General features: G+C 41.7%; 1 protein-coding gene across 1 annotated transcript; it reads right to left on the bottom strand.

Moving 5' to 3' along the window:
- Positions 1–14,486: 14,486 nt before the first annotated feature.
- LOC150105998 (uncharacterized) lies at positions 14,487–14,942 on the bottom strand. The gene has a single exon (XM_090394611.1). The coding sequence runs from the start codon at positions 14,940–14,942 to the stop codon at positions 14,487–14,489; it is 456 nt and encodes a 151-aa protein (XP_090250737.1).
- Between the last annotated feature and the right edge of the window lie 2,044 nt (positions 14,943–16,986).

The following is a 16,986-nucleotide window of genomic DNA, read 5'->3' as shown; positions in this document are numbered from 1 at the left end:
CTTTTTGATTTCTTCTGATATTTCTGTTATTTCTGATTCAGCTGGGGTATTGAGAGTGACAACTAAATCTTTGGTTTTCTTAGACCGGGTAGTAACCCCTTCTGTTTCCTGTTGGCTCTGCTGTTTGTCCCCTTTGCCGATAGTGGCGGCATGTTCCGAGTTTACGCCCTTGTCTTTTTTCTTCTCTTTTTCTTCTTTTTCTTCCTTCTTCTTGGCATTTTCTGGGTTTTTCGCTGGTGATTTCTTGAAATTGTCTGTTGTTAGTTTCTTGCTTTCCTGACTGCCTGCTTCCTATTCTTCCTCACTTGATGTGTCATCACTTTCACTAAACCATTTTCTGTGAGGCCCATTGAGGAGGGCTTCAGTGTCTGTTGCAGTTTTATCTATAACGTGAGCCTCATTCACAGTTTTCTCTGGCATAGGGGTGTCTCTCTCTCTGTAGGTTCTGGATTATTTGCAGCAGGAATATTAGCTGGGATTGGCAATATGGTGCCTCCTGCTCTCTCTGCCGCTGTTCTTTTAGAGCAAGCGGTGATCTTGTGGGTAGCATCCCTACACTTCAGGCAGGGTGCTTTACAGTGGGCTGTTTCGTGACCCGCCTTCATGCACTTTTTACATCTGTTTTTATTGCAATCTGCGGGCAGTTGCTCGAGAGACCCGCACCGAAAACACTGTCTCTTCATGCCAGGATAATTTACCATCACCCTGGCTGAGCCGATCACAATCAAGTTGGGAATTTCCTTATCCATCATGATGGAGAAAGACACTTCTCCCGATTTCCACTGAGGGAAATCGGCGTCTGTGCCGATTTTCACATTGCGAACTGACCCAAATTGTGAAAAAACCTTAGCTATTATATTGTCGTCGTACTCTAGATATTCGATCGGGAATCTATCTGTTTTCACTATTTTGAATGTCCTTCCCACTACAAACGGAAGAAAACTTTTCCCTTCGCATTCAATACCATTTAGTAGTTTATCTCTTGTATCAGCGGTTTTGCAGACGACCTGAAACTTGCCGCCCCCGTACGTTGTAAAACCGGATATATTTTCTGCCCCTACATTCTTACTGATAGTTTTAGCAAACACCCTCTTATAAATTGTCTCGTCTATTTCAAAGCCAAGGGTTCTCACCCTCGGTAAGGCCGAAGACATTGCTCAAGAAATATGGGAGGGCCCTATCTTAATACATTGCTCAAGAAATATGGGAGGGCCCTATCTTAATATGTTAAAATAGTAAAGTTCCCATAGATTCCTACTTAAATTCGAGCAGACAAAGAGCGTAAACCAGACTAAGGAAACAATAATAATAATTTGTGAGTTCAACGTATCTCATCATTGGCCTGTGGAGTAAGATAGGCTGAGATTCAGCAGATAGTAGGAGAGGAACTAAAGATAGCGTACATAGTAGTAGAGTAGATGAAAGAGGCCTCAGCTGACCTGTTTTAGCTGTTGACCCCTCAGTGGTGCTTCTAAAACGGTCGTTGATTTTTCACTTTTAAAAAGGAAAAATCCTGAAAAGGAAAAACAAAGGAGAGACTAAGCAAATTTAACAAGTGTAAATAAATCTAAAGACTATGTGGAAGACAATTCTATAGAGGAATGAGTTTGCCGAGCAAACCCAGAACAGTATAACCAGGAAAAGAAGGGAGGTGACCTGGCCCGGAAGACCCCTCCCTGAAAAGGGCTTGGGACCACCTTGATGTTGGCCTTCGCAGTCTGGGTTTGTTCAGGTCAACCCCAACCTGGGGACAGAAAAACTTTCAACTGTGAAAGGACTAGACATACCTGTGGGTTAAACGCTGATCAGGAAGGAAGATCGAGATAGCGTCAACACCTACAACTTGAAGGTGTTATAGGAGCAGACACAACCGGATTCCCCCCTGTATGATCTGGCAGATGGTTTGTGGGTCGCACCATCTCCTCAGGAACCGTTCCTCACCACGTAAGTACCTTTCCTGCTCCAGGAAGCGGCGGAGGTAGGCTGAGAGACAGTTCTTAACATGGAGATAGATGCGATCCCACTCGTTAAGAAGGTGTTTTTTCCTGATTTTCCAAATGTGGTGCTTAATCACATTTATTACGAAAATCAGGTGTTTCTTGTTTTTGGTTACTGGGAGAGGAAACTGTAGAAAGACTATTTCGGCGAATGTGAGCGCTAGGATCGCAAGCACCTCAGCCAGTCTGTGCCAAACACGCTTTGGTGGTGGGCAGTGAAAGAAGAGGTGCTCTACGGTTTCTATCGCACCGAAGACGTCGCAGAGGGGGTTGCATGGTCGCGGGTTGTAGCCTGATTTTACCAGTATCACCGGGAGTCTGCCGTAGGCGATTCTCCAGACTAAGTCCCTGTGAAATGGTTGTCCCCAGCTGTTTTTATGTTGGTGAACAGCACCTCTTCGTTTGTGCCCAGATCGGGTGTTTCCCAGTCAAAGCTTTCAAAGATTTTCCAGTACAGCTTCTTTGGGCTGAGCTGAAGCACTCGAAATCCATCCGTTGCCAATTTTTTAAAAACTTTACATATTGTGTAGTAGCACTCAGGCACCGTCTCCGCACATGGTCCGGCGTGGCCAGTGATCCTGAAGTAGGGTAGGAAAAATCCTGACAAGTATTTAAACAGAGTGCCGGAAGGGTGATTTGATGCCAGTGTTTTTCCGTATGGTCTGAGCAGTGTTGGTTAGGTGGCAGTATTTGAGGATTGGCAGGGCGAATCCCCCTTGTGTGGGGGAAGACGAAGAAATGCCCTGCACACCTCGTGTTTTCTGTTGTTCCAGAAAAAATTAGTGATATGTTTGTGAATGGCGTTGTCTTGTGTGTCTGTGATGTTTGTGAGGTTAATGGTGTGCAGTAACATCGGTTTTAGGACTGTTTTGATAACTGTTGCTCTACCTTCGAATGATAGGTAGTTGGGACTGAAGGGTTTGAGTTTTTCGCGACACATTTCTATTAAGTGTTGTGCTTGCAACACTGGGGTCTCTAGGAAGGGAATACCTAGTGTTGTTAATGGGCCGGTTGTGGGTTTCAGACCATATGGAAGATTGGCAGGGTCGAATTTCCCATAAATTTTGATTCATGTTTTTTCTGGGTTGGTGTGAAGACCACTGAGCACGCTGAACTCTCGCAGTATGCCGAAGAAGATGTAAATCGATTCGGAATCCCTAAGGGTTCCGACAATGTCATCGGCATATGCGATAGTTTTGCTCTGTTTGGAGCCTAAGGGTAGAGGTATTCCTCTTACTGGGCGCGTCTCATCAATTTTTTTTAGAAGAGGCTCTAGTACTAAAGAGAAAAGAAGGGGGCTAAGGGGCAGCCTTGCCGAACCCCTCTGCTTATGGTAATCGGTTCTGAAAGAAACCCATTAATCGCAATGTCCCTTGTTGTTTTACCGTACATGCTTTTGATTGCTTCCCTTACGCAGGCCGCCACTCCGACTTGCTCTAGGATATAGTGCAGGAAGTTGTGCTTTGCACTATCGAACGCTTTATCTAAGTCTACTGATACGAGTGCAAGTGGGAGTTCCTTGTTCGTCACAAAGCGAAGAAGGTCTCTTATCAGGAAGAGGTTGAGCGCCATCGATCTTCCCGGAACTCCGTATACTTGCGTGCTGGTTAGCACATTCCCAATGCCAAAATTCAGACGGTTACAAATCACTCTTGCGAATAATTTGTAGTCTGTGTTAGTCAAGGAAATGGGCCTCCAGCTACCCATGCTATTCAGGTCTCTCCCTTTCCTGGGGATGACTATTGTGTACCCCCTAACGAAGTCAGCAGGCACGTCACCAGTGAATAGGAAGCTGTTGAATAGTGAGACCAGGATAGGCAAGATGAAGTTCCAGGATGAGCGATAGAGCTCAACGCCTAGCCCATCTAGGCCAGGGGTCTTCCGTAGTTTAAGCTGTTTATAGGCTCGGGTAACCTCTTCCGAAGTGATTGGTCTCTTTTGAAGAGTTCTGAATTGTTCAGACATGTTGTCAATGTTCCACACTCCAAAGTCGCCTGTCTCCTCAGCTTCGTCGGAATAGGTTCTCGTGTAATGCTGGGAAAATTGCCGCAGGATGTCTCCCGTGGTTGTGAATGTTTGCCGGTTAGCATGAATTTGCCGAATCGCTTTCCCGTCTTGTGCTGCTATGCGCTGCCGGTTATAAAAAGCGGCCAAAGGTGTTTCCGCCTGCCGGAGAAACAGTCTGGTGCGGAAATCGAGCTCGGCGACTTTTTTTCGTCGAAGTGCCTCGAGTTCGATTTCCACGGCTTTAATAAGCGAATCGCTAGGAATACCGTTTCTCTGGTTAGTCCGGTACCACCCTAGCTCTCGATACAGCTCTCTCATTTTTTTCCTTTGCGCGTGAGCCCTTTCTCTGCAGATGTTTTAGAAGAGCTCTTTTGCCTCGGTTTTGAACTGGGCCCACGCGTCCCAGCCCCAGTTGGCCCTTTTCCTTCTTTGGCATAGCAGCTGCAAATCCTTGCTATAAATTTTGGGGAAGCTTGGAGGCATTTTCCAGGGTCCTCTCGATGTTTCTACGACCTCGGGTAGTTCGATGTTCATCAGAACCATTTTATGGTCTGTTATCGAGCTACCAACCGCTATATGCCTGACCGAGATAACTTGTGGCCCAAGGTTCCTGGAAATATAAAGGCGGTCTAGTCGCGTTGCGACTCCTCCGCTCGCCCATGTGGTGCCCACTGTGTCTGGATTATGTTCCCTCCAGATGTCGATGAGGTCGACATTATCACAGCAGAGTTGCAGTTCCCTAGAGCCACCGGTACCGGAGTTGATGTTGCCACCAACTTTGTCAAGTCTTACGTCAGCGATGCAGTTCCATTCCCCCCCCGGCGATGGTATACTGAGCCCCGTGTAAATAGGGTTCTAGGGACATGAAGAACCCGCTTCGCTGGTGGGCGTTGTTGGAGGCATATACATAAAGGAAGCGGATGACTCTACCTCCAAACTTCCAGTCTATAGAGACTAGACGTCCTGCAGCATCTTTCGGTACCTTGAAAAACCCGCCTAGAATAGGCTGACGAATAAGGATTCCCACCCCCCTCGCCCAGCGCTCTCCGAAACACCAGACGCTCTGAACGGGGAAGCTTCTGGAGAAGTTTTCTATGTCCCAGTACTGATAAAAGTGCGTCTCCTGAAGAAAGAGTACATGAACCTCATGCAGTAAGAGTAGGCTCCAAACAGCGCGTTGTGCGGAGACGGAGCGCACACCGTTAATGTTGAGAGTGGCGACGCGAAATTTGTTGTTCATGTTAATAGTTGAGTTTTAGAAGGTACGGTTGAGGTTTAGTACCTCCCCGTTTGCTATTTCAATTACTGCTTGGTGTAGTGATGTTATGTCACTTTCGTGTAAGCCCAGATTACTGGCTACGATGGTGTTCCTGAAGGAGTCCTGTTGTTCGCTAAGAATGTCAGGCACGACGAAGTTTCCCCATTCCAGATTAACAAAGGGTTTGGATGCACCCTCCTGGTAGTGGGTTAAGAAACGTGGCTCGCCGCCCCTTTCTATAGCGGTGACAAACCTTTCATGACCTTCTTGGTATGTTTGAAAGAGTTGGAGAATGGCAGCTCCCCCTTTTATTATTCTGGGAAATGGTCGGGGTTTGCTTCTGTGTCAGTTGTGGGGGGGTGAACTGATTTCCCCCAATGGGCAGTCTTTTGCATGTAGCCTGCTCCTCTTCCGCATGCTCCCTCTGGCGTTTGACAGTAGAGGTTTCCATTTCCTCTATCTGTGTGTCTTCGGCTGCGTCTCTGTTTGTGGGACGTTTTTTGTTTTCTGTTTTTCTTTGGCTTTTGGGATTGTTTCTTGGCACCAGTATGGTCTGTTTGAAATTCTCCTGTTTCCCCCCTTTAGATTTGGACCCTGTTGTGAGTAGAGGAGGAAAAACGGAGGTGCATTCTATGGGTGTTTCCGTATTGTCTGGGATTGGGGGAGGGGTGAGGAGCGGTTGTATCGCACCCCCCGCACGTTCTGCTAATGATCTCTGTGTACAGGTGTTGAACCTGTGGTCTGCTTGGTGGCATTTTTTGCAAGGGTTATTGCATTTTTGTAGGGAATGCCCAGAATCACCGCAGTTACTACATTTTGCCTTACCGCATTCTGCTCCCAGGTGCTCATAGGAACCACACCTAAAACATTGCCTCTTCACACCTGGGTAGTTAACCATAACTCTAGTTGAGCCAATAGTGACAAAGTTCGGAACGGGCGTCTTCATCTCTATTGTGAAGGTGACGTCTCCTGATTTCCATTCCGGTTTGTCGGGATCGATTCCCAGTTTTATGTTCTTGACCGTTCCCCATTTAGAGAACACCTTGTGAATGACATCATTGTGAATGACAATGGCTTGGGTTCGGTATCGAACCCAAGCGTTCTAACCCTAGGAAGTAGATATGTCATAGCTAGTCCTAGGAATAAGTTAAAGGATGAAGAAACGTAGGGGACTGTGACAGTAGAGTAGATAGAGAAAATCCCGTAGGAAGAGGTCCTACCAGCAAATAAAAAAAAAAAAAAAGACTAAACGCCTACTAGCAAAGGAACATAGAATCGCCAAAAGTTCCCCTTTAGCAGAAATCTCCGACTGGGCAAGCTAGAGGCGAGCTTACTAAACTCACGAAAAAAAAAGGATCTTACCAACCACGACTTGGAAACAGCAGCTTTCATCTACGGGCGCGTCGACTGGATTCACACTGGCTAACCACACTACAGAAATTATCCTGTTGAGTATATAGACCTTTCTCAGATAGAGGATAACTTTTCATCCCCTTACAGAAATCCTGATAACCTGATAACCTGATTTGGCTAGATGGATTACAGTCCCGTGGACTTCGATCCCTTAATCTGTATGAGTAGTCATGAATTAAGTGTTAGCGAGCACCTGGCTCACCCTATTTATGGTTGTATGGAGGTACCAGAATCGATAAGCAAAGCAGCTTTCGGGCGCTTGTGTTTCCACCTGTCGTGTTCGTCATAATTTGATGACTCTTGAATGAGTTGATTTGGATGAACAGCTGCTTTGGCGAAATAAGCAGTAGCACTGTTTTGGAGGAAAGTTGGAATATCTAGAATATCGGCATCTCGATGTAAGAGAGTATTTCGGACAAACCACGGAGCGTTGAAGATCATACGGAGGCACTTGTTTTGTATAACTTGTAGCTTGTTGATGTTTGTGGGGGAAGTGTGCCCCCAGGCTGGTGATCCGTAAGTTAACGATGGTCTGATAATTGTTTTGTAGATCCTTAGTTGTTATCAGTGCTGACTTGACTTCTTCTATTGAGGAGAGAATAGAGTTGTGCAATTGCAGAGTTTGCTTTTTTGCATGCATAAACTATGTGGGAGTTAAAGTTTAAACGGTTATCTAGTTGAATGCCCAGATATTTGGTGCTAGATCTCCATGGGATGGCTGTGTTAAAAAGTTTAACTTCTCCAACATGAGATGCTTGTCTTCTTGTGAAAAGAATGGCAGTGCTTTTATCGGCATTTACAGATATTCTCCATTTTTTGAACCAGTCTTCTAAATTTGTTGCTGCAGTTTGTAATCGCTGAGTAGCTATATTAGGCCTGAGAGATCTGCTGAGAATAGCCATATCATCCGCATAGCTAGCTATAGTGGTTAGTGATGTGCTAGGAACATCAGAAACAAAGATGTTAAAAAGCAGCGGTGAGAGCAGCGAGCCTTGAGGGACACCAGCAGTGATTTTTTTCAGTGAGGATCTAATTCCACGCAACTTAACCTGAATTTTACGGTCCTGTAGAAAGGAGTTAATAATTTTGGTAAGATAAAGAGGGATGTTGGCTGCAATTAATTTGTAGATGAGACCTTTGTGCCAGACTGTATCGAAAGCTTTTGCAACATCTAAAAAGATAGCTCCTGTGTGCTGTTTCCAGTTAAAGCCTGTAGTGATGAACTCAGTCAGTCTGTGAATTTGATGTGTAGTGCTATGTCCAGTACGGAAACCAAATTGTTCTTTCGGAATGATGTTATTTTTAATCACCTCCTCATTAAGTCGGTTGAGAATGACTCTTTCTGCTATTTTTCCTAGGCATGATAGAAGACTGATGGGTCTATAGCTCTGTGGCATCTGAGGCGCTTTACCAGGCTTGAGAATAAGGAAAATATCGGCTTGTTTCCATCTTGAGGGGAAATAATTAATTCTCAGAATTGCATTGATAATCGCTACTAAATGCATGACAGCTTTGTGTGGGAGGGCCTTGATTGTTTTGTTGGTAATTTCGTCTGGACCAGGGGCTTTTTTGTTTTTGAGCTTCTTGATGATTGAATAGACCTCTTTAGGTGAGGTGGGGCAGATATTTTCACAGCTACAAGGTCTTCGAAGCACAGAGCGTACCTTACGGTGTATTTTTTCTATGAAGACTAGATCCGCTTGTGCATAATTAGGACGGCACTGAAGTTGGAGCGATTGAACGAGTGCTTCTGCTTTTTCGTCATCTCTGTAAACAAGACCACTTTCTCCGTGAATGGGCTGGATGTTAGAGCGATCTGTACGGAGAGCTTTAGTCAACTTCCACAGAGAATTATCTTCGGTTTTGAGAGAACAGAGTTTTCTTTCCCATTGCTGGTTTCTGTGATCTTTTAGAGCGTAACGGACGAGGTTGGACGCTCTGTTTAGTTCTTGACGGTTTTGCGGAGATAGCGTGTTGTGATAGCGGCGTCTGAGCCTATTTTTGTTCCTTATCAGAGCAAGGATTTCTGCAGGAAGTAAGTTTACTTGAGCTGGGGTAGAAGTAGAGCAAGCTGCAGATAAGCCAGCCTGTATTTTGCATTCAAGATTGTTGACTGCCGCGTCGATTTCTTCCCGGGTGGAAATAGTCGGTACTGAGTCTATAATAGTGTTCATTTTAGTCTTGAATTTTGCAAAGTTTGTGTGGGATTGGCTGGGAATGAGCTCTGGTTCCTCCCCTAGACTTAAGAGTACTGGATTGTGATCTGAGCTTAGCTCGTCAACCACTTGAAGTCGGAATTGATGAGAAATATTGTTAAAAATAGCAATATCCAAAACATCAGGTCTGCCGGTCGCTCCGTAATGTGTTGGCTCAATCGGGCCTGCAATAACGATATTTCTCTGCAAGGCAAAGTTGTAGAGGATCATTCCGTTGTTGTTACAGCTTTTGCTGTTCCATAAAGGGTGCTTGGAATTGAGGTCTCCTGCTACTATTACTGCTTCATTTGTATCCAGTAGCTGAGAGAGATCAGAGGGGAGTAGAGGTTTGCCGGGGGGGTTGTATACAGAATACATCTTTAAGCTGCCTGCATTGTTGGTAAGAATTTCTATGCCTGTCACCTCGAGGTTAGATGTAGTAATCTTCTTAGTCTCATTATAGCGAATGTTTCTTCTGACAAAGATGGCAGTGCCACCACCTCTGGCATTTAGTCTGTCATTTCTAAGTAACGAGTAGTTTCTGAGTTTGGGATTATCGCAGGGACGTAGGTGCGTCTCGTTAATGAGGAGAATATCAATTTGCAAATGATCTGTAAGCTCCTGTAATTCCAAAATTTTGCTGTTTAGACCGTTTGCATTCCAGAATATTATCTGCATAGAATTTGATGTTAAAGCCGGGTTAGTCATTAATCATGGAGAAGATGGCTTGAATATTCCTAAGGAATTTGCTGGTGTCGGCCTGGCTTGGATTTGTTTTGCTGAAGGCCATTAGCATCTCCCCAAGTGAGGCAGCGAGTATTGCTGAGGAATTTTGACAGCTGGTTGCAGGGAGTACCTTAATGTTACTCGAGGAAACCACAGAAGCATATGATTTATCTGGTGTGACTTTTTGCACTTGGATTTCAGGCACAGATCTCACAATATTTTTCTGAGTGGGCTGGGTTAATTCCTGTCTAGGCTTTTGAAGGTTTGATGGGTGGAGAGAGCAACCCTTGTAGTTTGCAGGATGTGGGCCACTGCAGTTCGCACATTTAGCAGGTGTGGTCTTTGGCTTGACGCAAGTGTGCGAGGGATGTTTGCCACCGCACTTCACACACTTATAGTCTGCTCTGCATAACATTTGTGCATGCCCAAATTTTTGGCAGCGATGGCATTGACCAGCCGATGCCTTTCTTCGTAGTGGCTCGGTCTTGATGACCAAGTTGCAGACTATTTTAAGATCATAAATTTCCCTCTGGTCTTTACTGATCTCTACTAAGACCAGAGGCATGGGGCGCTTGTCTGCGCGATACATTCGCGAAATCTTGACTGGCTCCAAGCCTTGTAATCTGAGGTCAGTAGCTATTTCTTCTGTTGTTATATTTTCTACTAATCCTCTGATCACTACCTTGAGGTTCTTTTCACTTTTAAGTTGGTAAGTATGGTACGGGATTTTATGATCGTCCATAAGTCTGGTGAGCTGGCGGTAGTCCGTTGTTCCTTCGGGCTGTATGCGTACTCCGTCATCTGTGTTTTTGGCTGACGAGAACTTTATGTTGCTTTTCTTCATCGTTTCTGCGAGTAACAACCATTTTTCCTTCGATCGCAGGACTACTGGCGGGATCCGCTCTTTGGACTGTGTTGGTATATTTGTCTCAGTGCTTGCACTAGATTGTGCTGATGTGTCCATTTCAGGTGCAGATTCAGGTTCTGCAGCAAGAGACCCTTTCTTTCTCTTCTTTCTGCTGACTTCTTGGTAATCCTTAGAATCTGTTTCTGCAGCGGAGGAATTGACGCTGTCATGTGTGAGGCTAGGAGAAATTTCGGAGGTTTGAGGGTCTTCTGTCTCGACCTCCATAATCTGATGAACTTCTATCTTTCCTGGCCATTTGGTGTGTAGGATGTTACCAATTTGCCGAAAGATAGCTAGAAGTTCTTTGAAGGTGAGATCTTCATATGGTGAATCCATAATCTAGACTTGATGTGGGGGAAGGACCTGCCTTGTCCCTTCAACAACGAGTGCTGCACAGGGCTGGGAACAGTAGAGGGTCTGGAAAATGTTTTTGAAGATAAAATAAAATAAAAGTCTTACCTGCTCTGATGATCGAGCACGCTGTTGACGCATCAAATAATCACTATTTAATTTCAGTGTTGAAATAACTCTGAATTAAACATTAAAAACAAAACTTAACTTCACTGCTGTACTACTACAAGGAGCGCTGATAAACACGTCTGAACTCACTGAAAAACAACAACCACCGCCTCCTATCGTAATCCAATGGGCCTCTCGCCTCCAAAACCTTGAACTGCTGCGTGAAGTTCACAATAAACGGCCTCTCACAATAAACGGCCTCAACACAATAAACGGCCCTTACAGAAATCTGTGGGGAACAAACTATATCAATACTAGTTATGTATAAAATAAAAGGGTGTCTCAATTAATAGCTGTAGCGCAACTTTATCTCAATAAAGAACTGAGCAATAATATTTGCATTTATTAAATTATTATGTACTATTATAATATTATAAATGAATATTCTGAAAGTCAAGGGGAAGCTCCTTCTTATCCTATGGAAACAACTTCTTCATACACTGAAAATGCCAACTGGCGCAAAGTTCTTTCTTGTTAGTCATATAGAAATCATTTTGTACATAAACCTATCGTTCAAATACGAATAAAGAAAAGGAAGGTGAAGACAAATGAAAAAAAAAAAAAAACTCTGATACTCGTATAATCAATTCGAAAAAAAACACATATACAAATATAATGTCTTCTTTATACAAACCAAACAAAATTCAAAATACACTGGTCTCCAAAATCTAAGGACGAACCATATTTTACCTATGCTATAGTCCTGCTCATCCCTAATCCGCAGTTTCAGTTAATGCGGTCAACATCGGTCCAAAGATAATAAATGGAAATTTCCAGAAATAAACAATTTATAATTAAATAGGAAAATGTATATTATAGATCCAACATTATTTCAAAACCGAATATTTGGAGAAACAATGAAAGTTTCGTAAGCTGACCTGAGATGTTATGAAAATACAATCATTCCCGTGTTGCTTTAGATGCTGAAATCAAATATGTAGTGCAGTCGAGGATTTGAAGGTTGTATTCTCGTAAGCTCTCAGGTTAACTTACGAAACTTAAGTAGATTCTAAACATTCGGTTTGAAATAACGTTGGATCTGATATCTTCTTTGCCTCAGTAATTTTACATCGTCGAATGAAGCCGTATAGCTCGTTCCTTTAGTAATAGACAATTCGACTGATCCCAGAGGTAGTCCAACACCAGGGCAACTCATTGCAAAGGTGGAAAAAGCTACACGCATAATATACGTCTAGGAAAATCAAGAATATCTTGAATTACGCGCCGTTCTGAGTAGTTCTCGGTTATCAGTTCGACTGTTGCGATATCGTAGTGCTTGTGTTCAAGTAACACTTATTTTACAAATAGCCCAAAAGTGCAAGAATAGTGATGCTGGCAATTCGGATATTCCAAGAGAAGCCTAACAAAAAATGTGCTGAGGTTCCTAAGATTCCATTTACATTCAGATAACTTTATTACAATATGTTATTACAACTGTTCTATTATATTATAAGGTATTGTAATTAATCTCTTACTATGTGTAATTTACATAGCTGTGTATGTATGTATAGGAACAAACATAGTATTTATAAGCTACGGAACAATCCGCGGGAAGTCTTGGAACGTATTATTCTCAAATAAGGTGGATCTACTGCATATGAAAAAATTTTCATGATTACAGCCAAATGTGGACATAAATTTATTGTGAGCATACTAATAAATTATATCACACAAGAATGCGTTATAAATTTCCTAAAGAAGTAGTTAAGGAATTGATGTACATTATTTATAGAAAAGTAAGCGGAGAGACATTTCAGTATGGAATAGGTCCACCTCCCCCAAACTGCGATGCAGCTCTCACAATGTCGTTCCACGCTTAGCACCAAGTGATTCAGAGTCTTTGGGGCAAACTGGCCCACTCCTTCTTCAGAGCAAGGATAAGGCCTTGTTTGTTATGTGCAGGGGAATTTCGAAAAGCAGTGTGTCTCCGTATTGCTTCCCAAACGTGTTCTACGAGGTTTAGATCTAGAGCGCGTACTGGCCCCCCTCCATTCGATTAATATCCTTGGTCTCCAGATGTATCTCCACTGCTCGTGTACGATGTTGTGTGCCATTGTCATCTATAAAAATGAATTCCGCTCCTACAGCACCACGGAACAGTTGACCGTGATGTTGAAATTGCAATACCGTTCGCCACTCATAGTCCCTTTTTCCAGCACTTTTAACTCGGTGAGTCCATCAGGCACATGCCTCCCCTTGTCTCAGACGTCTTGTCAGAGTTTTTTTTGATATCAGTGTACCGGTCTTTGAATTGAGCCGACTTGCAAGCTGACCTGTGATGCATCGAATACATTTTGCTGTTACACTCAAAAATCTGTCTTCGTGCCCCATGGTAAAGCGAGGGCAACCTGTTAGTAGACAGCTGAAACACATTCCATTGGTTTGAAACGCTGCCCAGTCCCTGTATACAACACTATGTGAGATTCCGAACTCTCTGGCTATATCATCTGGCCTTCTTCAAGTTTTCCAATAATTCATCCACGTGAAATCATTTAGATGATGTCTTTCAGATATTACAAGACATCAAAGTTTCCAACTTTATTCCGTCAAGAAAAGAGCTTCCTTCAAACACAGTTTGCTTAGCAGCAATTTGCCTTTTATATTGTTAAGAGCTATCACGTGACCTCTTTTTTCCTCGATTTGTAATTTTGAATGTGTAACCGCTTTCTACTCGAAATTGTCAGTTATACAAACTTCCAAAAGTGTCTAAATCCTAAGGATTTAGACACAGCAAAGAAATTTACAATGTCTAATTTATATTAGAACTAGAGGGGTTGGGGGGTTACCGCGCCCAATCCGCCGTGTTCCGGACTGGTAGGTAAGTTTTCCTTGAATTCTAATGACTAGAATTTTGAAGACTCGACACTCAGGGGGCTACCTATGCATGTCATTCCTGGGATCTTGATAATGGAGAAAGATAAAAAAAAATACAATGTCTTATGGAAAAGTCTTTATTTATAAAAATTCTTTCCATACAATATTTTTAATACTTTTAGAACTTTGAATCTTTACACCTACTTTCGAACGACATCTTGACAATGCAACATGTAACTGTCCATGGCTGAATAAAGGTCTATCGATGCATATTCCAACACGTTTCAAAACTCTGCCCTTGAAACGTATTAATAGTTATAGCAAAAGCTAAAACTATAGGTAATTATCGTCTGTGTAGTACAAATGGTTACCTGCTTGCACTGGTACAATCTATCCAATTGAATGCGTGGAAGGAACAGAACTTCTCCGGCATGTTTCCCAGTCAGAATTTTTCCGGCAATTAATTGTTTATGCAATTTAACAATTTGTAAGCGTATACCATTGCAGAAACCATACTTAAATTTCGAATAATCATAACAACTGATCCTATTTTCAATTGTAATTTATGCACAGGGAATCCCGGAAATTTCAATGAATTCAAATATTAAATTCTGATATTCTAATTGTACATCTTCATCCATTTGATCAAATCATCGAGGTTTAGAAATATCTACACTCAAATAGGAGCGAAGTTCTCCATCTACTAAATTCGATATTATATTATTTAATGTACGCACATCATCGTTATGGCAAGCTAATATGATTCTATCCGATAAATCAACGTTTAATGAAATAGATTCAGTGTAAATATCTTGAATTATGTCTGAAGATTTCCAGTTATCTGGAGGTTCTAAAGTCTCGATGATGCCGTTGTCGACGTCTAATAACCAGTTCGCATATTCAACATCAGACGATCTCATATTTTTTGTTAAATTGAATCGAGTACCATATGGCCATATTGATTTTAAAGTGGATTTAGCTATTATCTCAGGTGAAGAATATTTAATAACAAGTAAAACCTGACGAATATCTGTACCGAAAATGATGAATTTACCACCAAAAGGCTTATTGTCATCATAGATATCTTGAAGTAATTCATCGACCATTTCAACTGCTCTACTTAGGATCATTGAAGCTTCGTCCCAAAATTATTACGTCTGTTTCATATAACTTAAGTTTATCTTTTGCATTTTTAAAATAACAATTTGCACACGTGTCTATTTTTATTGGCAATTTAAATACACGATGCGATGTTGTTCCACTTGGAAGCAATATTGAAGCAATACCTGTCCACGCAACAGTGATGATTTTTTTTTGTTATGTGCACGCAGGAAATGGATTAGACAATTATATACATAAGTTTTACCGGTTCCGTCAGGTCCATCCAAAATGAAGATTCTGTCATTCGTTTCTGTCAGTACCGAAGCAAGTAACCAATTCAGTATGAGCAGTTGATCCGTATTACAATTTTCTTTCATTTCAACAGCTTTTTTTAATTTTTTTCTATCATCATTTTACGTTCACTCTCAATTTCAATGAATCGCTAATCTAGATCACGCTCAGGTAGATTAAAGTATTTTCATGTTAAGTTTTCCCATTATAAAATGGACAATATATGCTGTAAAGCCAGGTCTTCATGAATGTCGCGAAATCCTTCACAGAAGTGTTTTTTTATGTTTTTTCCCAAATATTCAAATCGGTTGCTTTTTGTTCACCTGTAAGGTAGGTGGCGTAAAATAATCGTACTTGACTGGGCATGATAATTTCAACAGCCTCATCGAATATTTCAAACAATATCCTCAGTGTGTAGTAATTGTCTTGCTATTGCAACTTCCCTAAAAGACCCATATTGTTTCACTTCGTAAAGTTTCAAGTTATCATAACACCTGGAACGAAATTCAATAAAAATTTTAGATGAAATCTTTCAGAATCTTTTGGGATAACGGAACAGACTCTTCCAATGACTTTTATCTCCCTTTTACGTTTAATCCATCTTTTCTTAGCATCCAAATAGTAGTGTTCAGGTATATTATTGTAATGGATATTTCTAGCAGCAGGATCACTTTCATTCAATTTAAAATATGCTGTCAAGGCTGTGTCATTTTTTCTAAAGCTGCTTCCTCATCTCCTTGTTGGTAAAGAATATTATGTTGCAGATTACATCTGCAACATAATATTGTTGTAGATGTAATCTGAAACAATATTAGTTGCCCACGTATCAATTGTCAACAAATGATGTAATTTCATCATGAATTTCCTCTTCGATTATTTCATTAGTGTTTACAGTTTCTTTAAGCTGACTCTAGCTCTATCGTGTCCTTTGTGAATGAATTTGTAAATGTACTCAGTGGCCGCTGCTGACGTACAATATATTCCACATTAATATGACAATTGAATTTTATTAAAAGCTAAGGATTGTAAAGAACCACCATTGAATTGTCCACTGCTACCAACTGTCCGTTCGCTTTTGCATTGTAACTGTTTGCTGCAGCTCTGTTATCTCGACGTCTGTAATGCGGGTATCCTTTTTCATTCATTTCTGTTTGATGTATGAACCTTTTAGGAAACTTTTTAGAACATTCCCCGTTTTGGCTTAAACATAATGAATCATCTGTGTGCGGTCCGACTAACATGTGCTTAATAACTTTCGCTTTCAAAGGACCTTCCTCTGGTATTTCTACCGATATGCACTTATCAATCTGTTCTGGGATTCTCATATTGTCATCGTGTTTTATTGTAAAAAGCATATGTGCATGAGGTAACCCACGTTTTTGAAATTCTATCGTATACATGTATGCAATGATAGTTCCAAATAATTTCCCTTTTAATATTTCTTTCAGCAGAACTTTTAATTTTAAATCAAATATCCTTACAATAAGTAATGGGGTGTCATACGATTCAATTTTAACGTACTTAAAATTTTTCAACGCTCGCTTTATTTCAGGCCAACCCTGATTACAGATCACAGTTATAAAAAGATCGGGTCTTCCGTGCTTTCTCACAAAGGCTATTGCATCTTGATATAATTGTTGCATATGTCGTAGGCTTCCTATAAACGAAGAAGGTAAAACAAATAATTGCCTAATCTCGCTTGATTTTTATATTCATTATTTAATGCACTTCTTGATACATGATCCATTAATCCTTGAT

The sequence above is a fragment of the Typopeltis vanoorti genome, chromosome 6 (assembly GCF_054136105.1).
Source record: "Typopeltis vanoorti isolate ZY-2024b chromosome 6, IOZ_Tvanoo_1.0, whole genome shotgun sequence".
Classification (NCBI taxonomy): Eukaryota; Metazoa; Arthropoda; class Arachnida; order Uropygi; family Thelyphonidae; genus Typopeltis; species Typopeltis vanoorti.
This window is presented reverse-complemented; position numbering and strand designations above follow the sequence as displayed.